The 26924-nt window shown below is 38.5% G+C and overlaps 1 protein-coding gene across 2 annotated transcripts in view; it reads left to right on the forward strand.

Annotated features, from left to right (window-relative positions):
- Prdm5 (PR/SET domain 5) overlaps positions 1-26924 on the forward strand; it is a 222759-nt gene that overhangs the window by 117665 nt on the left and 78170 nt on the right. For both annotated transcript variants that reach the window (XM_076566884.1, XM_042273429.2), the window contains exons 4-9: positions 6760-6934; positions 8518-8680; positions 10160-10281; positions 13775-13854; positions 18046-18130; positions 19545-19702. In XM_076566884.1, the coding sequence (XP_076422999.1) occupies positions 6760-6934; positions 8518-8680; positions 10160-10281; positions 13775-13854; positions 18046-18130; positions 19545-19702 (783 nt within the window). The remainder of the gene's footprint in view (positions 1-6759; positions 6935-8517; positions 8681-10159; positions 10282-13774; positions 13855-18045; positions 18131-19544; positions 19703-26924) is intronic.

Consider the following 26924-nt stretch of genomic DNA (forward strand, 5'->3'; position numbering starts at 1 on the left):
ATGAGTTCATGAAATTTATCCCAGTGAGGCCTGGTGCTTGAGTAGGGATGATAAATTGTCAGGGAAGGTTGAGGTTTATAAGTAATGTTGCTGTTGAAAGGAGGTAGGGGATTTGAAAGGGTGATTACTTTAAAAAGATTTATATATTTATTTGTTTGTTTTATTTATTTATTTATAAATTTATTTATTTGTTTGTTTATTGTGTGTGAGTGCATGTGTGCACATGCATGCCATACGTATGTTGATACCTGAGGAGGCCAGAAGAGAGTGTTGGATTCCCTGGGGCTGAAGTTACAGGCAGTTATGAGCTGCCTGATGTGAGTAATGACAATTGAATTTAGGCCCTCTGAAAGAGCAACAACTAATCCACTGAACTGTATTTCCAGCCCTGCAAGTCAGGTTTATCTCCTAAATTTCCAGGAATGAGTTTGTTCATTAATTGATAGAATCAGAAAAAAATTCAACAGGAAGGCATTTTGAGTTAATTTGGTTATAACCACTGCCATAGTATAGTAGTCATTGTGAAAAAACTCTTATTAAATGATGGTTTAAATTATTCTGTGTATTTTTGGAGGAGACGACTCTCAGTCTTACAGGGTTGCATATTCTAGCTTTTCATTGCATCCTGATTTGATAATTTCTTAATTTATGTCAATCTTTCCTAAGTGGGACAAGGTCTGAGATACAAAGTTAAAGAACACTTTTCTTCTTGCTCCATTGACTTGACCTTTTGTCGCTTGTGACTGACTCTAGCCTAGCAAAGGAGGAGGTAAGTCTCACATCACTGCTTTGTAGCTGAAATAGGCTCTGGGTGACAAGGAGGCTTGCTCAATTGACAGAGTCCAGGAGCAGCAAGGCAAGGTAGAAGCGCTGCTGTTAGACCCCTAAGCAAACATTCTTCCCATGCAGCACACCTGAGTGCTTGCTGTTGAGTACCCTAAGGACAGACAGGCCACTAATGAAAGATAAACATCTCCTGAGCATGAGGTTAAGGTCATGTAGTATATAGGAAAAAGTAAGCCCTGTAGGTAAGTCATCGTCTACAAGAGCCCCCCTCCCCCTCTTTGGTTGAAGATACTGATTCAGCAGATTTATTAAAGAATAGTAATTAGCTTTAAAAATCGATGAATTGACTGATCTTTTATGAGTGAAAGTTCACATGAAAATTTGTATGTATAGAGAACATGCTGATTCAAACCAACAACAAAACTGTAGTTGCTTTTTGTTTGTAAATCCTTAAGAACTCTTATTGAGGACAGCATCTGCAGATTTTGGGATAAACTTTGTCACCTTTGACTCATCCTCAGCCTTTCCCCACTCACTTTCCATATATAGTCTGGTGAGCAGAAATTACCAAATGCTAGGTGTTTCCATTCTGGTTGGGAGAGAATGGAAAGAGACTCAATTTTTTTTTGCTGAGAGCAACTTAGCCAAACAAAGATTAATAAAGAAAGCATGGCCAACGCAACCTTGATTAGTTGAAACAGTTTTTGAAAAGAAAATGAAAATTTTAACCACTGGCTTCCAAATTTATGTTAAAAAACTCTATTACAGGAAGATAGCTCTGTGGTTTAGAACATGTACTGCTCTCACAGAGTACACTAATTAGGTTCCAAACACCTATGTTGAGTGGCCTCACAACTGCCTGTAACTCCAGCTCAAGAGGATTCAGGGCCCTCTTCTGGCTTCCATGGGTACCTGTATGTACATGAACATACCCTACACAAACAAAAGGATGAATTTTACACATAATTAAAAATACATTAAATAAATAAACAGTAATAGCTGACACTTCTGCTTATTAAGCCTATGATGGGGTGGAACTTTGCAAGATCTTACAGCTGTTAACACAATCTTTTCAGCCATCCCATGGAACAGTTTGTTTTTATTAAGATATTCTAAATATTTTTATTATATTTATTAAAAATATAAAAATGTATAATATAAAATATTTATATGTTTATTAATATAGTCACTTTATAGATGAGGACACTGATGTTTGTAGAAGTTGAGCTATCGGTCACATAGCTGATCAGTCTAGAAGAGACTTTAAACCATAGGCATCCCAAATTCTGTCTTCTTTCCTAGACACCATGTGGCATCACTTCCTAGTATCATGTAATAGGACTTTAATTTGTTTTCTTCTGCTTTACTATAAAAGCAACAGAAAAATAATTATAAAACCCTTGGATCATTGACACTTGGAAACAAGCCCTTATTTGTGCATAAGTCTTACTATTTTAGACATTATCTTACTTAGAGTTAAATATTGCTGTGATAAATACCATGACCAAAAATAGCTTGGGGAAGAAAGGTTTTGTTTGCTGTATGCTTTCACATCACTGTTCATCACTGAAGGAAGTAAGGAGAGGAACTCAAACAGGCCACAAACCTGGAGACAGGAGCTAATGCAGTGGCCATGAAGGAGTGCAGCTTACTGGCTTGCTCCTTGTGGCTTGCTCAGCCTGCTTTCTTGTAGAACCTGAGACCACCTGCCCTTGGGTAGCTTCACCCACGATGAGCTGAGCCCTCCCACATTAACCACTAGTTAAGAAAATGTTCTACAGTTTTGCCTGCAGTCTGATCTTACAGAGGCATTTTCTCAATTGAGATTCCCTCCTCTCAGATAACTATAGCTTGTTCAAATTGATATAAAATTAGCAAGCACAGACTTGTTGATTTAGATATCTATGTCTGTATAATATCTACTTTCATTTCTGTCTGTCCATAGCAATAGGGGTTGATAAATCTTTAAAAACCAGTTGTTAGACATTTAACATTTTTTAACTGATTGGGCATTTAGGGTGTTACAACATTTTGATATTATAGATAGCTTATAGGAGAAGCAATTTGCCAAATATCAGGTGCAAGTAAAATCAAGCAAAACGAGAAGAGACACAAACACAAAACATACAAAGTTATGAGCAATAATGGAAGAGATGAGTAATAGTTAAAAGTTACTTGCTGTGTGGTGTATCTATTAGCTTGTGAAAGCTAATGGTTTGAGAGTACTTTGGAGCAGAGTATGGTCTTGAAGAACTTTATACATTTCCAGCCCAATCACCTGAAGCCTTAGGCAGACAATAAACAGTGTCTTAGCACCAAGGTTGATGCCCAAGAATGTGAATTCCCAAAATATAAATAGCCAGCAGGATTTCTGCAAGGAGGAACTATGTTCATGTGACTAAGTCATGAACAGAAATAATGGGTGTAATAAAGATAATCAAATATGAAGGTCAGAATGTCAAAACAGGCCTACTAATAAAAGAGAGTTGATATTGAATCTCAGTGCATTAGAGCCATACTCATTTGTTAAAACATATTTTTATTATTCTTCATTATGTGTATGTGTGTGTATCTGAGTGTGAGCATGTGCTTATGTGTGTGCAAGTGCCTGTGGAAGACAAAGTTATTGGATCCTCTAAGTGTGGAGTTAGAGGTGCTTGTTAGCTGCCCAGTCATCTCTCTATCTCCTAGATCTGTCTCCTAGATCTCTGTCTTCTAGATCTTTACATTCTTCCCACTGCAGTGCAAGAGATGATAAAGCATTGAGTGAACCTGCAGGTTAGGAAAACAGCTCCACAAGGCTCCACAAATTAGTAACATGGCAGATTCTGTCAGAGCTTGGAAAGGGAACTATACCGTGATGAAAGTTACAGGAATTGTGATGATATTAAAAATTAGTATAGTGTAGCTACAAGGTTCGTTTTGGCCCACAATTTCACTTCCTGGTTGGTTGCGTTGTTTCTGTGATCTGTGGTCAGGCACCATATCATAAGGAACATATGGTGAAAGCAAAAGGGACTGGAAGGACCCAGAGTCCATGTGTTCCCTTTGAGGGCCTACCCCTAATCGACTTCCTGTGACTAGACCTCACCTTGTAAAGGATCCACCCACCATCTCAATAGCATCACATGTTAGAGATTAAGCCTTCAATGTGTGAGACTTTCAAGATCCCCACTGTGTCAACAGGCAGGAAGAGATTTAAGAGTGTGATCTTAACAACATGGTAGCAAATGCAGAGGAAGAGACCCTAAGTCTTGGTAAAGGTATGAATTATATGCAGGAGGGTTCTCACATTCCTTAAACAGATATATACTATGCCTATAACTGCATTTCACTTTATATTAGAATGTGGCCAAACACTTCAGGTTGTGAAAGACTGCCTTTGTTTTTTATTAGAAGTCTAGTAAATATTAAGCCCAGATTTCATTAGAGTCTCCCAATAAGCATGCATCCCTTGAAGTTACAGTTTAATATAATGTTATCATGTTTTAAAATTAAAGATTATCTACTGCTGTGCAAACCATCACAAAAATGATTGATGTTCCAGAAAGCAGTTTCATTTAGTTTTTATGCATGTAGATCAGATAAACACTAAGATTTATGGTTGTGTATGGGGCCTCCATTAGGCAAAGCCTCAAGTGCTTGGACAGAATGAACCTGGGAAGGTCTGCTTCTGATAAAGTCTCTTCTACTGACTGTGTCTTTTTGTTTCTTTATTTGTGTTACATCAAGAGTAGTGGTTTATACAAACTGCTTCAGTTTTCCTAACTAGAAATAACTCTATTTCTGGAGGTGTGGATGGTCAGAAACATGGTCTTATCAACTGTGACTAAACACAGATTGAATCTGCTTTTCTCTCTCCCATATTGATGAATAATGATAATCATTTCTCCAGGGAACTCTCTAAATATATATTTGGCTTTTTAAATTACAAAATATACTTAAAAACAAAAAAATTGGACTTGGTGGTGCACTCTTACAATCTTAGTACTGGGGAAGCAGGGCCTGGAGAATTGTACAGTGAGACCTTTCTCAAATGCTGTGCTTATTTATTGTCTTTATTGTCAATGTGACAGGATAATCAACACCATGGAAACACACCACTGCACATGTCTATGAGGGTACCTTGAGAAAGGTTTAACTGAGTCTCATGGGAAGATCCACCCTGAATGTGGGCAGGCACCATCCTAGTAGTCTGGCTCCCCAGACCTGGGAGCATAAGAATGGAGCTGAGCACAGTATTCTACCTCTATCTGCTTCCTGACTGCAGCTGCAGTGTGATCAGCCGCCTCCTGCTCCCAGAGCAATGACTTCCCGGACTATGATGGATCAAACTCTCAAACTGTCAGAATAAACCCTTCCTTCCTTAAGTTGTTTTTGTTACGAATTTTGTCACAAGGGGCTAGGGGCATGGGGGAGGTAGTTAGGATGCTCAAGCAAAGCCACACACAGTAGCTCCTTTCCAGTCCAAAAATACATGTATGAACTTTTAAATAGTTTCTGGGTTTTCTGCTTGTGTGTACTGTACCTTTTCATCTAAACCAGCAGTTCTCATCCTGTGGGTCGAGACCTCTTTGGGGGCGTCCAACAAGCCTTTCACGGGGGTCCCCTAAGGCTATTGGAAAACACTGATATGTACATTATAATTCATAACAGTAACTAAATTACACTTATGAAGTAGCAACAAAAATAATTTTATGGTTGGGGTTCACCACAACATGAGGAGCTGTATTAAGGTGTCGCAGCATTAGGAAGGTTGAGAACCACTGCTCTAAGCAACCATTGCATATCCCCACTCCCCCACCCCTCCCCCCACCCCTCCTTTCTCACTGGGCCCTTCAACTTTAGTGCATAATGCACTGTCAGACTAGTGCAGGCTTCATTCTGTGCTTTGTGCTTTATGAATTTTACTTCTCAGCGGAACTTACTTTCCTTGCTCTTTCCTCATTTTGCCCATGAAGAGGTTTCAGTAAATTCATTTTGTGTATCTTCTGTTTATGTTCACCAGACAAACTAAGGTACTGTCTTAGGGAGGCTTCTCAGCTATGTGAGAAAATCCACTCTGGGTGTTCGCTCCTGGGAGAGCGGGCCCCAGGACTAGCTTCCTTAGAGATGGGCCTAAGGCTCAGGGAGGTGTTTTATGCCAATTTTATTCCGGGAGTAAAAATTCTGTGGGAATTCCTTAGGTTCTGCAGTGTTCCTCCTGTGTGTCTGCTACTGGTTGGGGGGTCTCCCAGAGTAGTGATCATTTCAGCTGTTACTGATTCCTGCCTGCTAGAATTTCCTTTGAAAATAGAAAAGGTATGTGCTGGCTGCCTCTGTTCTTTTCCTCTGCTTTCAGTTATTTCCGTAGGATTAGCAAAGGCCAAAGAAGTGAGGAATACAGGATCACTCAGTCGATATCGTAAATTTCCTGTGTCTAGCATCTTTGGTATTTCTCATTCTGCTCTCTAGAAATTCTTTCTGAAAAGAATTTGTTTATAGTTCCTCCATTTTGTGTCCGAATTTGAAATTTTTCTCTTCTAATTTTATGTCATATTACTCAGAATGAAATCACTAATGCCTATTTAAACATTTGTAAATAAAATTCATATGAAGTCACTCATCCTAATAATTTGTATATATTTATATTTTGTTTGCCAGGTGACTTGAATATTTCTTAGCATCCAGATCAACTAGAGATTAAGAAAAAGTAATAGTGAATTTTCATGGGCCATGGTCCTCAGTTATTTCATTATAGTATATATTCATTTGTTTGCTTGTTTGTGTTTTGAGACAAGTCTCTTGTAGCCTAGGATGGCCTTGAACTTTTGTATCTGATCCTAACCTTGAATCCTATTTCCTGTTTCCACATCCCGGGTGTTGACGGGTGTGCATCATCAATACGCCATACTCAGTTAATATATCTTAAAATGACTTCTAGTTTGACATCAGAAGCTAATGGTGCCTTAGCATTTTTAAACTTTGTTTCAGGAAGGAGAAAATATTTTCTACTTGGCAGTTGATGATATAGAAACTGATACAGAGCTTCTGATTGGCTACCTGGACAGTGATGTGGAGGCAGAGGAGGAGGAGCAACAAGCTCTCACCATGACCAAAGAAGGCAAAGCTGACCAATCTAAGGGACAGTCGGCCCCTGGAGGCAAAGGTACTGCATCTTCATGTGATGATCTGAAGGAAGAGACACTGACGAGGAAGTCGTTTGAATTATTTGCACTATACTTATTTGTTTGATTTGGTGTTATTGAAATAGTTCTTGTCAAAACTATTCTTCTCTTCTGAATAGCAGGAAAAGAAATGTTTGGGGTAAGTAACAATTGTCTTGGAGGATGGCCCAGTTAGAGGAAGGCAGCTCCGGTTCTTGTCACTGTGCTAACACCGTGAAGGGCTGTCTACTCCTGCACTGACTCTGCCAGTCATCCCTTTAAAAGCCTGGGCCAGTAAGGAGGATGCTCAGACTCTGAGGGTTTAATCTCATGCATAATGAGGAGATCAGATGTGCAGGGTGGCCCTGGAGATGTGGTCCTTAGGCTCTGCCTTGTGAGATCTTCTGGGAATCTGGACCTTCTGGCAATCTATTTGTATTCTGGTCACAGGAGCCGGGGACGATTGCTAATTTGTCCTAGTTTGGGGACCAGTAACTTCCGGTGACCATAGGTGAAACCCGTAGTCCAGGGACAGATGCCCATTGGTTGTCGACTGCTGTGAAATAATTGTTGCTGGGCTTTATGTTTTAGCCCTGAAGAAAATTTGAGGGAAATGTCAATAGTGCTGCTGTAGCACACTGTGTGTTTGTCCATTTGGGCTGCGTGCGTACTTTTAAACAGTCCTAAATTTCTTGTTCAGAGCTCTGCAGTCTGGGACATTCATGGTGAGGTACCAGGATGTTTGGTGTCCTTTTACAAAAGTGAAACATACGAAAAACAAACAAAACCCCAGCCAAAGAGACAAAGATGTCACCCGTGTATTTACCAGTGTAGAGTTTGATTATATGAATGTGGCACCTTAAGTATGTAAAAGTCTTGGAATTAGAAGTGGGAAAAAAACAGCAACCTGGGAAAGTGCACATGAGATATGATCACAGACATTACACTTCACGGATGGGACACATGTGGCTTTGGCATGCACCAGCTGTGTCTTTGGGGTGGCGTTATTGATTATTTTAGTATTTTTCATATTTTAAAAAGACATAATACATTTTAATTCTCATTTTGTTGGAAAATGACTGAGAAATATGCAGCATTAATGGTATCCTGAAGAACTTGGGTAGAGCTCTTCCAGTCGTGTGAAATAGGGGTGCCCCATCCACGGCACCAGCCACAGTCACCACTGATTTCAACTATGTGTGAGATTCCCCCTCGGCAATTCGAGATAGTTTATGTCTGTTGGATTTTTCTCTTTGTCAAGCGCAGAGTGGACTGAAGATGACCCATTTTCCTGAAAAAGTTTTGCTTTGCCCTCAGCATTTATTATCATTTTTGATCTGAAACATTAATATTAAAAGAGAAACTGGAGATTGAATTTGATTTTGTATTGTTTCTGTGAAACATGATAAAATGATTTTTAAAATAGTTTTTCTGATAACATGTTTGTTTTATGTTCAATATGGGCAGTGCTTACATCTGTTAGAGAAAATAAAAATTGACTCTAGTTAACACAACTAATTTGATTTTGAAATAAGGCCCAAAGCTAATCCCCAGCTTTGAACTCCAGTGTTATACCATTTTGCAGGTCAAGAGGACTATGCCTGCCCACAGTGTGAATCGAGCTTTTCCAGTGAGGAAATTCTTACTGAGCACCGCCAGACCTTGCACCAGAAACCTATGGGGGAGAAAGAGTTCAAATGCGAGAGCTGTGGGAAGAAGTTCCCCGTGAGGCAGGCCTTGCAGAGACAGTGCGTATGCTCAGGGTGTTCCAGCTTATGAACAGACACTCAGACTGTTCACTTTGCTTGGTACTGCTCTGAATATATGTGTTTCTGTGTGTGAGCACATACCAATGCATGTGTGGGAAAGTGGAGGGCAACCTTCTTTGGCATGAGTTCATCTTTTCTGAGTTTCCCTGGGTTTTGACTACTCTGATCATGAGTTTTCCAGGTAAATATAATTTAGGCTAGCTCTTCTCTGTTTGATTCTTGCCATTAAATATTATGCTTAATGGTTTACTATCCTGAAATTTACATATGTACAATTTAGCCAATGCATTGAGGTTATTTACAAGTCTCACTTATTTGCTCTCTTATTTGTTTTAAAATTGTTTAAGTAATGAATACTTCAGTGTAGGGATAATGAATGGATGGGACCATTCTCTTTCATAGCGACTTAGAAGATGAATAGGGCAGAGTGTGACAGTAAGGTGAATTAAATAAATTTACCTTTTACCTTATCTTAATCACTTACTGTTTACAACATATAAAATTAGCCTGTATTTTAACATTTTGTAAGATAAGAATTATCAAAAGTGAGAGAATGTACAGTGATTATAAATGTCTACACTTAGCAGACTGTCACCTTACATGAGCATAACATCTCCCAGGCTTAATGTTTACTTTTCATTTTGTTAAATTTCAAAGTCTATTATTTCATTTCCACCTATCTTTCTACCTGTCTGTCTATCTATCAATTCATCTATCATCTACTTGTAGGTATAGCATTTCTATATATTCTATGTGTCAGCTTTTGCTTATGAAATCCAAAAATAATTTTATTTACATGTAACAAATCTTTAGAAAAAATGATACCTGTAGAAAGGATTAAACATTTAGAGATTTTATTAACTTCTTCTAAAAAAGCTAAGCAAGAGTTATGTACTTTTTAATAAGTTAACTTTAGCCTGTATTCTATTCAGCTTTTACATGTATTTTATTGCACTTATTTTAATGTGAACCATATCTTAGAACTAAATAAAGTACCATTAAAATGTAGAAGAGTCAGGGCAGGGTGTCAGGAGGAGGATGGGAGCATCACTCAGCACTCTGACTTTCTCTCTTCCCTCCTTTCTCAGTGTTCATCACTGCATAGCCAGAGCAGCCTGAAGGATTCTACAGAGTGTTCACTGTTCTGTTGACAGTTCTTTCAGTTCAGCACTGAGGTTTAGTGTCTAGTTATAAAGTGGTGTTTACAAATTTGAAGATCATCTTTGCATGCACAATCTCATACTTGGAGTTAGTCAGCATTATACTAAGTAAACTGAAGAGTTTAAATACGTCTTTCCTACCTACATAATTCATGCGTGGAATGACCCTGAGACTCCTGCAGGATGCATGTCCTAGGAGGCATGGGTTACAGAAGCCCGCTGTGATGTTAAAGTCTGTAGGTGTGTCTTATGTCTTCATCATTTCTTCTGCACCCCCGCCCCACTACTTGTCTTATAGTTTTGAGCAGCACCAGAAGGCTTGCCGAGGGGATGCCAGGTTTGTGTGCAAAGTCGACAGCTGTGGGAAGAGGCTGAAAAGCAAGGATGCCCTGAAAAGGCACCAGGAAAATGTCCACACTGGTGAGGAGGCATTGGACGGTCCTTACTAACTGGGCTCCCTCTCCCCAGGCCTCGGGATCTCTTTTTGATTCTCTTTTGTGAGGAGGGTCATTGTGCTTCCCACCGATGCACATCTTACTTGCTTGTGTGTTTCACTGAACAGTATTTTTCAAGTTGATTTCAGCAGTGTTTATCACTTTCTCTATGTCTGAATTAATCATCACTGTAAACCAAGCTCACACTTAGCTGCTCTTGTCACTCAGGTGTATTGTTTGATCACTTCACTGCTTTTAGTCTATAAATTTTATTTCTCATGCATTGTTGAAATTGATAATTTGTAGTTATACTTTGAAACTGTGAAGCGATGTACTTCTGCCTTAATATTTTTACAGGAGCATTCAGTGCCTTTAGTGCTCGCATTTCTTCTGTACTGGAGAAAATTCCTAACTATATTTTGGCATAGAGTTGAAAATAGGTGAATTTTCAGCAAACACTTACTTAACTTCTTGTAATCGCTAGCCAAACAGTAAAACAAATATAACGTTTGATTGTCACCTAGGATTTTGTCCTTGGTATTTTCTCAGCCATCAGTGAATATATTTTGGGTTGTGATATTTGTTTCACTTTGGGGCTTTTCCCTTTCTTTGCTGTCTGTTTGGTAAAGGAGTTTGAGACCCAAGGAAATCATCATGTCATTCTGTGCATGCACTTTTCTCCTGGATTAGCTTTTACCCATCACTTCTGCAAAGTGAGTAGAAATGCAACTTTGGATAGGGAGGAAATTTTTTTCTTCCTTCTTGTTTATTCCCACAATTAGGTGAAAAGAGTGACTGATACCCAGCATCAGGACCTCTATTGCTTGAAAATAACTGACTTTGATAATAAGGTGGCAAGAGGTTAGCATGAGTGTGCCTGCTGGCCTCACTTCATCACTGACTGGGCCTGTGCAGTGGGAGCCACGAGAAACATTCTGATGGCAGAAGGTGAAGCTTTGGGAGCTAACCTTCAGGGGGTGCCAATCATCAAGACTTCCCAGCGTTGTTTGTGGCTTTCTTTTTGAAGAACATATGGCTGGTATATGGAAAATGACTTCCCCCATTGAATTTAAAATATACTGGTGCATTTCATATGATGGCAGAAACAAGCATAACTTTTTGATAGATTTGCTTTCATTTTTTCTCCTAATGCTGTTTTGGCTAAAATGCTGTTCTTAATTTTCTCCATCTTTGTCTGCAACGTATTTTAACCAAACTTTTATGTCAGTATAAAGTCATCTTTGCTGAACTAAGTAAAAAGCCAGATGGATGCTACAACTCTGGAAACTTTTCTGTCCTCATAACTAGGCATATGGTCTTCCTGCTGTGCTTAGAGTGTAATTTTTGAGTCTTCTTGTAATTGGCCTTGGGTTGCTTACTATTGCAGGTTTGGAGCATTTGTGGTAATTTTGCAGGAAATAATTTATACATGAAGATTTTGTTTCATCATCATTATCCCATGTTGCAGGTTGTGATAAGATGTGAAAGATGCTGTATTTTAGCTAAGGTCTCCATGTACACCTCTCATTCGGTTTGGTACATGATTTCCTTTTTTCTCACCCACAGGCTCCCTTATGCTTCTCCCCTTTTCTCTAAAGTAGGAATGATGGGGAGTGTCTTCCTATTATAGCAAGGAGAGTAGCACTCAGGTATGGCTGAGGACTCTGTAGGAGAGCAGGGGTACTGGAGGAACTAGGAAACCTTGTTACTTCTATGACTGATGGTGAAGCATGCCCTTGTTAGGTGATATGCACCATAGAAGGTAAAGGAAGAGAAGCTGAATATTCAAACATAGATCAAACTTCCTTTTTGTAGAATAAGAGCATGGGGGGTAGGTTTGTAGGTAAGCGTGTCTATAGGGCTTCCTTGACCTTTGCTTGCTTCTGTGACTGTCACTGTGATTTGTTGCTGTTGTTTGCTTTGTTTTTCTGGTGCTGATGATTTAACCCTGGACCCCCACCCCCACCACTGAACTCTATCACCATGTCCCCAGCCCTCTTGAAAGTTAAAAACCATGTATACCTGAGTGTAGGAAACCAAAAGTCTATGGACTCTGTGGATGCTAACACAAAGGGGTATTTATGAGAAATAGCATTTTCTGTATTCTCATTTTTTCTGTTTCTACGTTTCTTTATATGATCCTATATTCCGGTTGCAAGATAAAAAGGAGATGTGGGGAGAGAGAGAAGAGAGAGTGGGGATTGGAGATTGGTACTGAAGCCGAGGCAGGAGTGGAGTGTGCAGTGGAATGAGATGGCTGGAGACGCCAACTTCTTCCTCTTTTCCACTCCATTTACCTGCCTCATGGGAAGACCAGGGCCTGGTCTGGAGAAGAGCTGTTGTAGGACATAAAGAACTGTGCCAGGAAGGTAGACAATCCCAAACAATAGGAGGTGGAAAAGATGGATTTTTTTTTTCCTCTGTGATCTTTCTGCAATATATGTACAGACTAATGGACGAGTACATGCAGGTTAATGTTCATCTTGCTGTGGGAAAAGTTCCTATTTTGAATCCTGTTGTAATCACCAAACCAGTTTTCTCGGCTGTGTAGTCTGTAGAGTACTTTAAACAGGTGAAACTTACCTGCTGTTACTGTGACTATCTTGATATTTTGAAAAGCAGGATGAAAACTTCCACCTTGCCTTTTCTAAACGTTTGCTTTCCCTTCATAAACATTGTTATACAATATAATCAAATGGCACAGTGACAACAGTCTTGGCGTCACAGGTGAATGTCACTGAGGTTGCAGTGAGAATGGATGTCGGTTTCTTTCATATTTGGGTGATGTGATGGACACAGGGTGCTGCATTATGTTAACTTTGTACTTTGGGAGTTTAAAAATAAAGTCATTTAATATTATAAAGTATCATTTTGAAGTTATTTGCAGATAATATGGTTATGACATTGCTTTCTGACATTATTTTGAGTCTTGAGTCACTGTGAAGTTTGAAATATGAAATGAGCCCCTATGATCACTGTAAAAGAAGACAAAATTTAGTCTTGGTTTGATTTTCTAACCGTGTAGATTGCCAATGTAATATATTACTGTGGTTGATTTTACATTATACTGTTTATTAATACTTATTGGATGAGGCTTGGGCTCAAATTCTACATGAATTTATTACTGAAAGAAAAGTGTGAATAAAAATGAAAGGAAAGCATTTGATGAAAGGTGAAGGAGATGGAAAAATCAATTTATGAATTAAAATATGAACTTTTCCTTTTAAAAGCACATTTGATTCCTTTTAATTTTCTTCTGACTTTTGTGGAAATTTTTCCTCTAAAGACTATTTTAACATATGGAAAAGTGAAATGTTTATTTGATCTATGTAGAAACTGGTAATCTGGGGACTTTCAAGTTGGAAAACAGAGACTTGAGTAAAACAGTGTAGAATTCTAAATGGTGATGATGAAATTCTGTAGAGGAGATACTGGGTCAACCTCAGTTAATCTGTGATGGTGTTTCGTCCCCGTCCTAGGTGATCCTAAGAGAAAGCTCATATGCTCGGTATGCAATAGAAGGTGCGCCTCAGTGTCAAGCCTGCAGGAGCACAGGAAGGTGGGTGAGAGAGCCTGTTGGCTGCATGGCCTCCAGTTATGATCTGCCCTATGCACTTGGTTGATGTTATACTAAGACAGACCTTAGCGTGCGAGTGTGCGAGAGCGTGAACTGCAGAATAGTTGTGGTGTTCATAGTTGGCTGACAGATTCCTCAGTGCCAGGAGTCGCAGCCAATTGATTCCTACAGAGCGCCCTCCATATCTTCAAGATTCTTCAGTTGGTGTTTGCTCAGGAAACCTAAGTCAAGGATTTAAAAACATACATTTTTTATGCTGTTTGCCTTTTTTATTAAAATGCATACATATCATAATTTAGTTTGGTACAAAACTAATTTATAAAGCTATATATGCGATGATAGAGTCCACAATATGTCCTGATTTAACATGTTAAATATTTAGTATATCTAAGAACATGGAAAAATTTCAGTGACTTGATATCCAGAGGAGTTATTGCTGGTAAGTGTAAAAAATTCACTTTTCTAGTGATTTGTGAAATGCTTTTTGTGTATTTGTATGTAGATTTATTACATAGTAATTTGGTAGGACTTAAAGTTCATATTACTTTTCGTTTTTTTTTTTTTTTGTTGTTGTTGTTGTTGTTGTTTTTTTCCTTTTTTTTTTTTTTTCAAGACAGGGTTTCTTTGTGTAGCTTTCCGCCTTTCCTGGAACTTGCTTTGTAGACCAGGCTGGCCTTGAATTAATCCGCCTGCCTCTGCCTCCCAAGTGCTGGGATTAAAAGCGTGTGCTACTACCACCTGGCCTCATACTACTTTTCATCTACTAGTCCCCCAAATGTCCATGGATTTAAGTTATGACCTATGAAATAGTTATTATCATGTTGACATGAGTGAAGTTCCCTTCTGGATTTAGCGGTTTTTTTTTTTTTTTTTTTAATCATCTTTGGGAGAAATAATGGATTGCAAATAAAGACCCAATTTATTTTTCTGTCAGTAATTCTCCACGTAACATTAGGCTGGATTTCTCACTTCTGAAAGGGATATTGAATTGATTTGAATTTTCTGTTTGTTCTTTTAGTTTTTGCAGTATCCAGCTGGTGATTTTATGGGGCAGTTTAAGATGTAATATGCCTCTTAAATTTGAATGTCATTCTTGTGCAGGAGCCAGACTATAGTAGCATTCAGACTTTAGTATGTATGCTGACGCTGCAGAATGCCAATCTAGATACTTTTCTTCTAGCTCCACCCCTTAAATTGTGTGTGTGTGTGTGTGTGTGTGTGTGTACACCTGTGTATACATGTGAATGCAGACAAGAACATGCCATGCACACATGTGGAGACCAGGGGGGACACTCTCCATTTTTGGTCCTCACTTTCTGCCTGGTTTGACAGGCTCTTGTTCTCTGCTGCATGCACCAGAGCTTCTGAGCTGACTCCTGGCGGAGCTCCTTTCTCTGCCTTTTGTGTCATAGGAACACTAGCGTTGCAGACTGTTTTTATGGGGGTTCTGGGAATGTGAACTTAGAGCTTCATGCTTGCACACAGCATGCTTTACTGACGGAGTCTCTCAAGGTTCTGTAGGTCCCTTTTTCCCCCTCTCTAATTAATGCTAGGACTTTTGAATAGAGACTTAGTCTGAGGCAAAAATATTAAATATGTTGGTGTATGTGTTTCTAAACACCCCTGTTTGAAAGTCTATGATTTATTTCCTGCATCTATTTAATCTTAGATGATGAAGTTTAAGATATTTTAAGAGTATAATAATATAGACTTTCTCCATAAAGAAACAACTTGGTAGAAAAAAGGTTTACCTGTTGGTAGACTGCAGAAGGTACAGCTGTGCCTTCAAGTTATGAATGTTGGCAGAATTTTAATAAATCATTAACTTAAGTAGTCCCTCAAAGTCCTTCTCTGTACAAGGGAGATTCTAGTAACTCCAAAAATGTCAGTCATCTTAGTTGGCCAGCTCTAATGTCTAGTAGAGGGTAGTTGCAGTTTTCCCCTTGACAGTAGATGGTGCTTTATGACAATATTAAATTACAGCATGGTATACTCTTAAATTACACTATATTAGCCTGTATTGTAATAAAGTACATTATGATTTTTATTTAAAGTTATTTATTTAGGAATTCACATGGTAAATTATCACCCTGAAAGTCAGCATGGGAAACTGGAAATTTAGCAAAACAGGTTTTCTTAACATTGGGTATAAGTAAATAGTATTGCCTGCCATTTGTCTGTTAAGTTTTGTTAGAAGTTTTGAAAATGTCCATGGCCTTAATTTTCACCATAAATAAAATATTTAATTCAAAAAAGCTTTTATATACAGTAAATACTGAAATTTATCTATTTCATTAGTTTTACCTTGAAAAAATGTTTCAAAAACTACAAGACTTAAAAATTAGATAAATAAGAGTGTTTAGCAGTATTTTTTATTAAATTGTTATTTTATCCATAGATTATATTTTAACATTTTATATAGCAATAAAAATTAAATATTACAAATAAAGTCTTCACTTCTATATGACACAGATTTGTCATTTTAAACTATCTTGTCAACATTATAAATTATTTATTGTGTATTTTTACATGCAGTGTTTAAGAATATAAACCTGTACTTACTAGCTTTAAATAAACACTACATATCCTGTCCTTATTTCTTACACTTCTGTTTTTAGCCTAATCCCTCATAGGTGTTTGACAGGGAGAGGGTGCCTGACCTTCCTCTGTGCCCTGTGGCACTCTGTTCCTAGATCTTCCACCAGTAGATCTTCTACACAGGCTCCACACTGCGATCTGTCCTCGCTCAGAATTGGGTGTGGATGAATCTCGGCATGTATAGAATTCAGACCCCAGAGGATCGGTATCTGTCAGTGACTGCCTGCTTTTCTGCCTTTTCAGGTTCTCACAAGTGAGTTTTGGCTCACTAAAGAGTAAAACAATCAGAGGAGGGTTTTCAAGCCCAGATCTGCCATGGCGTAGAATAAGGCTGGCGACAGGCCTTGGAGCTGTTGGCCTTTCTGTCTCCAGCCTTTCTTCTTTTCCCCTCATCTTGCCATGGCCACTTAGACCCCAAGACATCCTCATCCTCCACTCAGGCACTGTATCAGTCATGCTCATCCTTTCCTCAGTGGCCTCTAGTTATTCTGCAGTGACCAATACAATCTTGCCTCTCTGAGGAAGGATTTGTTGGCCTAAGGTTAATTATTGTATCTTCAACAGAACCAGCTTTGAATCTTCGTCCAGTAGTTTGATGCCCTTGCTCATTAGGTGGGTGGCCAGTGTTTCCAAGGAAGGATTTATGCAGTCTGCTGCTTAGAGCTGAACACCTGCCCCAAGATGATAAACTGGGTTTCTGTTTTCCACACCAACTATTTTATGGTTGGAGATAGACGTAATTTTTAGTTACTATATTGGTACTATAGTACCCGGTTGTAACATTTACATTAGCTGTGTTTTGAATACATGTTTTTCAGAATATATTTTATTCATCTATGTTTAGAGTATACAACATAACTATGTGTGATACACATATGTGGTAAAATAGTCACAATAGTGAAACAATTTCACATTCACATCTCATGTTTTTATCCAACCCCCTACCCCGTGTCAGAGCTTCTGTAATCTATTCCTTTAACTAAGAGATTCTGACCACATCATTATTAACATACTGCTATTGGCCATATCGCTTATGTTTAATCTTAGGTCTTTAGACTTAGTCATTGTATGTATGGGCTACTTTATGTGGTCCATCCTTTTTATTGTGGTCCTCCTGGCACGTGGGACTTCATTGTGAACTTAGTGCTTTCAGATCAGCTTCCTTCTGACCTTTCACTATGGTTAACAATTTGCTCTGTACTCTTACATTTGAAGTGTTAATGACTATTGTGAAAGGAATATTATATCTGTAGGTAACATATACCTCCCACTCTACATTTTATGTATAACACAAGTTAATGTATATTGGTTATGAACTTTTTTTATGGTTTGTATATTTGCTACATACAAATAGGACAGCTATACTGCGTGCTTTACTGTGACCATTTTCTCTTAATGATGATGCATAAGCTAGACAATATGTCACGGCATGGCATTTTCACTGTACACAAAGCAGACTTCGGGCAGTGTGGGCTCAGCACTAGAAACTGTCCACATGCTTACATTTTTGCTTCAGCTCTGTAGAATTCACTAATTTTTAGTAATTGGTTTGACTGCTGATTTGATCTTTTTCAGATACATGAGATATTCGATTGTCAAGAATGTATGAAAAAGTTTATTTCTGCTAATCAGCTGAAACGTCACATGATCACCCATTCAGGTGAACTATATTCTTTTCTTCTTTCTTTTTTTTTTGTGGCTGTTGTTTCTTGTTTTTGTTTGTTTGTTTGTTTGTTTGTTTGTTTTTTTAAAGACAAGGTTTCTCTGTGTAGCCCTGGCTGTCCTGGAATTTGCTCTGTAGACCAGGCTGGCCTCAAACTCAGAACTCAGAGATCTGCCTGCCTCTGCCTCCCTAATGCTGGTATTAAAGGTGTGCACCACCACCACCACCACCACCACCACCACCACCACCACCACCACCACCTACCAATGTACTTCTTGCAAATATTGAAATCATTGTAAAAAAATTACTTCTTCTTGTTCAAGAAACTGAAAAGGACTAATCAGAAGCCCTGGTTATAAGTTCTATCTCAGTCATATGATTTCTAAGTTCTTCATTGTCTACTTATAAAGCAAAGGTTGTTTGGCTGCAGGATATGAAAGGTCTTCAAAAATCATTGTTTAATTTGGAACCTTGGTTTCTTTATTTTTTATCTATGACATGGTGCCCTGGCACCTGTCAAAAGGACTACAAAGATTAAATAAGGTCGTTTACTTAATATTCTAGCATAGAGCCTGGCATATAGTAGGGATTCAACAATTATTGTTTTTATTATGTTTCTAAACACTTTTGCATTCTAGCTATGGCTCTCATTATATATATATGGAGAGAGAGAGAGTCAGAGAGAGAGAGAGAGAAATTTTTTAGGTATATGTTCATCTAAACAATTTTGAGTGTTAGGCTTTTTTTTAACTTATAAAGATACTAAAAATGTATTGAGAAGAATTTTTGCCTTATGGCATCCTTTTAAAGAATTTAGGAAGGTTGTAGTTTAAGGATATTGAAATACATGTTTTTGAACATCCTTGTGGTTTGGAGGAAGAGTTTGTGTTAGTGAGTTAAAGTCAGTGATGGAAAACTATTGGCTTCCAGGTATGCTTTGTGTGATTTGCACATTATTGTTTGCTTGGTTGTTAACACTATTTGCCTAGTCCATGAGTGTGGATGTTATATAAATGTTTGGCTTCTGCTGAAGATGGGATGCTCTGTCACAGAGGGCCTGCCTGCTGCTCTGTGATGAGTTCTGTCACTGGCAGATCTCTCAGCATTAAGGACTTGATTGAACACACACTTTTAGTTTTTCATATAGAAATAGAATTTGTGCTTTGAATTTAAACTTTTTTATTTCAAAAGCTTAATTTTCAAAAATACGTCTATAGTTCTAAGAATAAGCATTTTCATTTGTGAATACTCAAATGTCTAACATAGATGAACTACATGAAAGACATTTTTTGTGCTTGTCTGACCATGCCTTAGTTTGTTAATGCATAAGAAGTAATTGCAGGAAAGCATGCTTCCCCTTGGCTCTTGATTTTCTTATAGATGTGAGATCATCTCCACTCATTTTTCACAGAAAAGCGACCTTATAACTGTGAGATCTGTAACAAATCATTCAAGAGGCTTGATCAAGTGGGCGCTCACAAAGTAATCCACAGTGAAGATAAGCCCTATCAGTGCAAGCTTTGTGGAAAGGGATTTGCTCACAGAAACGTTTACAAGAACCACAAGAAGGTAAAGATGCTTACTAACTTCTGTCATTTACTGATTAGCTGATAGGATTTCAGTTGGTCTCTTAACCAGATTTCGGCACGGTGGGGCATGCAACATGAAGTGAATGGGATGGTTAGAGATGACCCTGCTTCTACTTTGTCAACACTTGCTTAGACCCCTGCCCTCTTTGGCCTCTCTTCTTTTCTCCATCCTCTGAGAATTGTTCTCTCAAGCAAAGTGTCCTTATGTGACTGAGTCAATGAAATAATTCTCAGTCAGTCAGGTCCGGGGACCCCAAGGTTGCAGCGGCTGCTGTTTTATTCTCCCTCTTCTTTCTGTATGTTGCAGTGCTCTGCACATCCCGCCTTTTCTCTGGGTTTTGTTTAGTGCACTTTGCTAGGTCTGTCCATTTCTCTGAGTGTGGTTGAGATTTTGTGTTAGCTTCCTACAGCCATCAGTACCTGAAATGATTTACTTATCCAGAAGAAAGGTTTATTGGGCTTGGTTCAAAGGTTTTAGTCCATGGTTGTCTGGACCTGTTGTTTTTATGCTCAGGGTAAAACAGAGCCTCATGGTGGGGAGAACACTATGAGAATGAAGGTGAAGAGAAGTCACTGCCCTCACTGTGGCTGAGAGGCAAGGGGTGATAGGTTGGAGGTAGGCAGCTGGGCTCCAGTGCTTCTATAGAGGGCATTCTTCCAAGTGATGTGACATTTTCCACACACCTGTGCTCCCTAAAGAGCCCACTACCTCCCAATAAGCACTTTCAGTGGGGTACCACGCCTTCAACACATGAGTCTTTTGAGAGAGCCACATTCTCAATCATACCTGTCAGCACCCCCACTTGAGGAGGTTGTGGGCTTCGGATGACTTGTGTGTGCTTTCTCCAGCAGATGCCCACTGCATTCATGGTGCTATCAATGCTAAGCTAACAAAATCCAGGCAAGTTACTTTCTTGAAACGTTTTAGCAGTGCATTCATCAGGCCTCCTTATGCCAACCAAGAACGACTTTTTTATTCTCTGTCCTCGGTAACTTCCCTTTTGCAGTTTCTTATTTCTGTAAATGAGAGAGATATATAATTATCCAACACTCTTTCTTCAGTCTTGGTTCTTTCATAAATGTAGAAACCAGATCACAATTGTTTTCCCTGCTTATTGTTCTATTATGTTTGCAGCCATTCACCGTTTGGTTTTTATACAGTGCTAAGGATCAAACTCAGGGCCTTGCCCATGTTTGGCAAGTACTCTACCACTGAGCTACATGCCCCTCATCCACATGCCTTCTTTGACTGTTTCAATGTGCTGATAGTTCTCTTTCCACTTGATCACTTTTATACTCATCTAACTAGGCTTTTGATACTTAACACTTCTCATTTCACCCTGTCCTGTCAGGTAAAGCCTAACTGTTGTATCACTCTCTACTCCACAGTGCTGTGACTTTCTAATACCACCCACATTATAGTGCATCTATATCTTCGTTCAGAGTTCTCTGGACTATCAACTCAGCCTACTTCTTAAGCTTGTCTTCAATGCTTTGCATTAAGCACACCTAAAACAACTTGATAATTGCTTTCTCATGTTCAAATGCTTTTATCAGGGCTGGAGTAATAGCTCAGCAGTTAAGAGCACTGGCTGCTCTTCCAGAGGGCTTGATTTCAGTTCCCAGAACCTGCATGGCAATTCACAACCATTTACAACTCCAGTTGGAGGGGATTGGGTGCCCTCTGCTGCCCTCCTGAGGCACCAGGCACATGTGCTGCATAGATACCCACACAGGCAAGTCACTCATTTACATAAAATAATAATACAAAAATCAAAAACTATTTTTGTGTATGTGGGGTGTGTATGGGTGTGGTGTGAGTGTGTGGGTGGTGTGCTGTGAGTTTTGGGGAGTGTATGTGCCTGGGGCATGATGTGTGTGTGTGTGTAGGGATATGTATGTGTGGTCTGTGTACGTGTATATGTGTGTACATGTGTGTATGTCTGGGGTGTGTGTGTATATGCACGTGTGTGCGAGTGTGAACCATAGTGCATGTGTAGAAGTCAGAGGTACTTGGTTCTCTCCTTCCACTGCAGGTTCCTGGGTTCCAGTTCAGGATGTCAGGCTTATGCAGCAAAGGCGTTTTGCACTCAGTCACCATGACAGTAGACACTTGCTTTTCTTCTACATGCTCTTTACCTCCTTCTCTTCAGGTTATACCCTCTTAGCTCTTCCCTGGATTTCTGTTTACATCTCCACACTGCATTTCTGTTTTAGCTCGTCTTTTAGAGCATGCTAGCTTTAATCTTACCATGTTTATTTTGTACATAATTCATGTTCAAATTCAGAAATGTGTCTGAACATTCAACATCATAGAAATTTATGTGGAAACATATGTGATGTCAGAAATGCTTGTTTATTGCTTTTAGGGGAAACATTTTACTGTATTTTTTAAAGGGACTTTTAAACATAATCTTTAGGAGGCATTGAAGTGACTTCATTATTTACGGTGAGTTTTAAGAAACAGCTATCTATTGTGAAAGCATTAAAAATGATACTGATTTTAGTTTCTATCCAAGGAAAAAAAGAAGAAGAAATGGTAGATACATCAAAAACTGAACAGGGTCAATTGATAGTGCTTCACATTGCCTCTGCCTGATTTCTTGTGCTGTACCCTCACATTTCACTCAAGGACTGTATCCCGGGCCGGGATGTAGTCACTGTTGTTCCTTTGGAATTACATGACTGTAAAAAGTATCTGCGAGTTTCCTGTTCGGTCTCTGGAACCCTCTTAATCCTTTCTTTGATGAAACTGATCTGCCCACATTTATGAGTTTTTCACAGTTTGGCTTATGTTATATGCCATATGGGAATTTGGCAGAGGATCTTTGCACTATCCCCCATACTTTTCAGCCATAAATCATATGAAAGTAATAATGATGTCTTAGGGAGGACAGAAACCATGATGGTTGTGATTTCCAAAGTGGAAAACATTCTCCATCCTTCTGCCCCTGACACATGTGCTTTTGTGTTATGATCCTAGTATGTTTTGGTGTGGTTATATGAAAATGCCTAAAATATTCATGAATCATAAAAAACTAAGTCAACCTGTTGTTCCATAGTTATTCAGTAATGGTCATTTAGGAAACAACAAAATAATGGTATGCCAAGATAATCAGAAAAAGAAAATCATTAAGAGATAGTCTGATCTCCATCATGAAGCATGCCCAAATGTTCTTTTAAGTAAATAAAATATTCTTTTTTTTTGCATTTGTCGTCTATGCATTTCATCATACCCATTTATTTCTCTCATTTTGTATGGATTGTGGTGCTGCGTGATGGCATTGTTAACAGTTTCAACATCAGTTCTGTAGGTTCAGTCAACATTAGTTTTTAGTTTTGTTTTGTTTTTCATTTCCTCGTCCTTCCTACACTCATTTTATCTGATTCAGATTTGTGTTATAAGGTCTGGCTAAAATAAGAGTCTTCTACCTGGATCCAGTTAGATTTGGGTTATTGGAATCATAATTGGTCAGACATTTCAAAACTACAGGAGAAAAGAACTGTTAATTAATCATCATTTTCCATTTGTTCCCTGTCAAACTTACTGCAAAGCAAAACTTAAAAAAGTATATGGTGACCCCCTGCTCTGGTGAGATGGATGTCTCAATGGAGCAAATTGTCTCATTTTATCAAGATGGCATATCTGCTTTTTGATGGAAGTGATTCCATGAGAGTTTTTAAAGCCCCAAGAAAGTCATTGGGAGCTCCTTGGCATCAGATATGTGTCTATTCATTAAAGCTCCTTTGTGTAATTTTTCAGGGATGGAACTGTAGAAATGTATAGAGGAATCTCCTCACAACTTCTGGAAAAATTCTGTTGGGCTCATACAGTCATGGTTTATTCATTTGTAGTCAAACTCTGAGCAATGGACACTTTCTTAGCCTTCAGTCCTATTTACAGGAACATGAATAGGCATTACAAAGTAGAACTGGAAGCTTAAGTGTAAGAGTGATTTAATGAAATAAAGACTTGTGCACATAATGTTTTCATTTTATCTTACTGTTTATTACATTTATTTAATTACTTATCTGTGTTGTAGTGTACATGTCATGTCAGGGCAGAGCTTGCTGGGGTTAGCCTTTTCCTTCTACCCTTGGCAGCTCCAGCCTTTACCTTCTGAGCCTTCTTAATGAACCCTAACTGGTTTTCCTACACGAAATATGTCTTGGGTCATCATGGTCCTACCGTTTGAAAGACACTGTAGTTCGAATGTTGCTGTAGTAAAATTTTGTTAAGACCTCAAAGAAAAATATAAGTTTATCTTTAACAGACCATAAATTCATTTATAATATCAGAGCACAAGGGGTAAATTTAATACAAGGAAAAAATCTTAACTTTTTTAGGAAGGTTTTAAGGTGGGGACTGAAAGATAGCCACTGAGTAAATACATCTCAACTGCCCTGTCTTGTCTTTTCAGCCAGGTAGCTTTTCTTCAAGCCTGCTCGGGCTAATCCTGTTCCTTCATCTGTACAAAATTACCTCTCATTCCTGGGATGGTAGTGACTGCAGTTTGATGCTCACAGTTATGAGTGTCAGGAAGACACTGAAATAATAGTTTCAATATAAAAATATCCAGCGGGTGCTGATCATCTACTGGGGCTCATGTTTTATTAACTTTGCTGCCACTGTTCTTAAGTGGGTGAAGAAATAACAATGTGCAGCTTGCTTTTAAATTAATTATTTTTATGATGGAAGTACATTTGACAAAATTTGTTCATATTGACAGTGTACATTGTGATCTTTTAATTGAGCAAACACTGTGAAATGATTAGCACAGGCAAAATAGTCAACATGTCTGTCATCTGACATAACATATCCATCATCTAATATGATTTTCTGTTTCTATTTGATATAAGAACATGTAAGATCTATTCTTGTGATTTACATATTCTCATTACAGAAACAAAACAAAAACATCCCTATATGTGAGATGATAGTGTGTTAATTAATCACCGATACATATGTCATAATGTCATGTTGTGTGATATACACATATGTAATTTTTATCCAAAAATTAAAAGTTAACAATCCATACTATTAGCATTTATAAATATATAGTACAGCATTACAGTCAGCTTATTGTACATTTGCTTATTCACTGTAGTTGAAACTATGTATCTTTTTACCAGCATCATCCCATTTTCCTTCCCTCTACACTCTGTCAACCACCATTTACTCTCTGCTTTATGAGTTTGACATTTTTAGATTCTACACCGTAATTTTCTTTCCATGGCTTATTTTATTTAGCATAATGACCTAATCTTTCTGAACTTTTCCTTACTCTGTTGAATATTTGGATCATAGCACACTGGGAAGTCAATGATGTCCTTTTATTCTTGGACCTTAGTCGAGAAACTCCCTTTTCATCTTTGCTCATTCATGTGATTGAGTATCTGCTCTAACCTTCACACAACCACAAGAGAGAAATACTGGGGAAAAAAATAGAAGCACATTATTTCTTTTGTAATCAAATTTAAAACTTTTCTTGCTACTTTTTCTTTCTTTAGTAGACATCTCATAAGAATAAAACCTGAGATCGTATGTGAATGCATGGTCATCAGTTATACAGCATGGGTTGTATTTACTGAGTCCCTTCCACCCCAAAAAACAACGAACACATACACACACACACACACACACACACACACACACACACACACACACACACACACACACCACCATCCCAGTCTTTTCCTGGGCGATATCCTTCTGGGTTCTTGTCAACAAATTATTGTACATAGTTCTTTTTTCTAAAAAAATTGAATACTATTATATCAACCAGTATATTGCTGTATGGGAAGGCCTGCAATCCTAATAACCCAAGTAGATTTTGTTGACAGAGTTAAACACAATCTTTTTGCATAAAACCTTCGACATGCTTTTGGTCTAAGTTTGTAAAGAGTTCGGATATAGAAAACCAAAGATGAGAACCTGAGTGCTTTAGCTTGGCTAGTCAATGATCTCATGTAGGAATCATTTCCAGTTTTTCCTCCTCTTTTCTGAGTGGAGTGAGCTACCTGCTACTCTACTGAACTTAAATTGAACTCATCAACATAGCTCTAGTTTTAGTGTATTTTTCTGAGGAGGAGTAGGAGTGGGGGGGGAGGGCCTTTTAAAGAAGCCAGTTGTAGATCCGGCTGTATAAATTTAGCCCACAGACCTTGTATACATCTAGATAAAACATACTGATGTGGCTTCAGGTCTATTATGTAGCTCACTGGGTTAGCACACCCTTATGAGAGGCTTGAGTCTGTGTAACAGACTCCTTTCTTTTCTTCTCTTCTTTATTTTTCTACATTCATTCTATATTTAATTAGTTTTAAATTTTTCTCATTTTTATTTGTTCTTGAAGATTTTCATACAGTGTGGTTTGATCATATTCATACCCTTACCCAGATCCTCTGGAATCCACCCTCTTTCTTCCCGACACCCAGCTTTGCATCCTCTTTTATCTCTAAACTATCAAGTAACTTTATGCTACCCATATACTCTTGGATGTGTGGCCTTCCACTGAAGTGTAGTTGCCTTACCAGGGGTCACACCTTTAAAGAAAGTCGACCCTTCCTCTCCTATCAGCCCTCAACCGCCAATAACTTCTTAGTTGTGGTGGGACCTCATGCCCACCTCCCATCTCCATGCTGTGGTTTTGTCTGGCTTGAACTGGTGTAGGTCTTATACAAGCTGCTCTAACTGCAGTGAGTTCACAGGTGCCCTGCTATGCCTGGAAAACAGCTTGCTTGTTGTCATCTACTGCCTCTGGCTCTTAGAGTCTTTCCACCACTTCTGCAGTGGTCCCTGAGCCATGGGAAGAGACAATATGATAGAGACTTAATTAGTTTTCTTGTATGGTATATGTCCCAAAGGTAAACTACCATCAGCAAGAAATACTATTACTATGGGTCAATATAGACTATTAAAAGTCAAAGTTATAAATTTTAGCTGTGAATGGCCCTGATGAAAATTTCATTCTGGTACTGTGAAATTAATGTTTGATCTATGTGGCTAGAATTATACAAATTTGGTATTTTAGTGCATGTTATGTTATCCTCCTGAGGCATTTTTGAGAATTTTAATGGATGTTATAGATAGTGCAACACATTTCTTATGTCTTTTCTACATCTCTAACCAGAATTGGACTTGGTCCATAAAAACTAAGTATCTAAAAAAAAAATTCATGCTATTTATTCATGGCAACTTT

The sequence above is a fragment of the Peromyscus maniculatus genome, chromosome 3 (assembly GCF_049852395.1).
Source record: "Peromyscus maniculatus bairdii isolate BWxNUB_F1_BW_parent chromosome 3, HU_Pman_BW_mat_3.1, whole genome shotgun sequence".
Classification (NCBI taxonomy): Eukaryota; Metazoa; Chordata; class Mammalia; order Rodentia; family Cricetidae; genus Peromyscus; species Peromyscus maniculatus.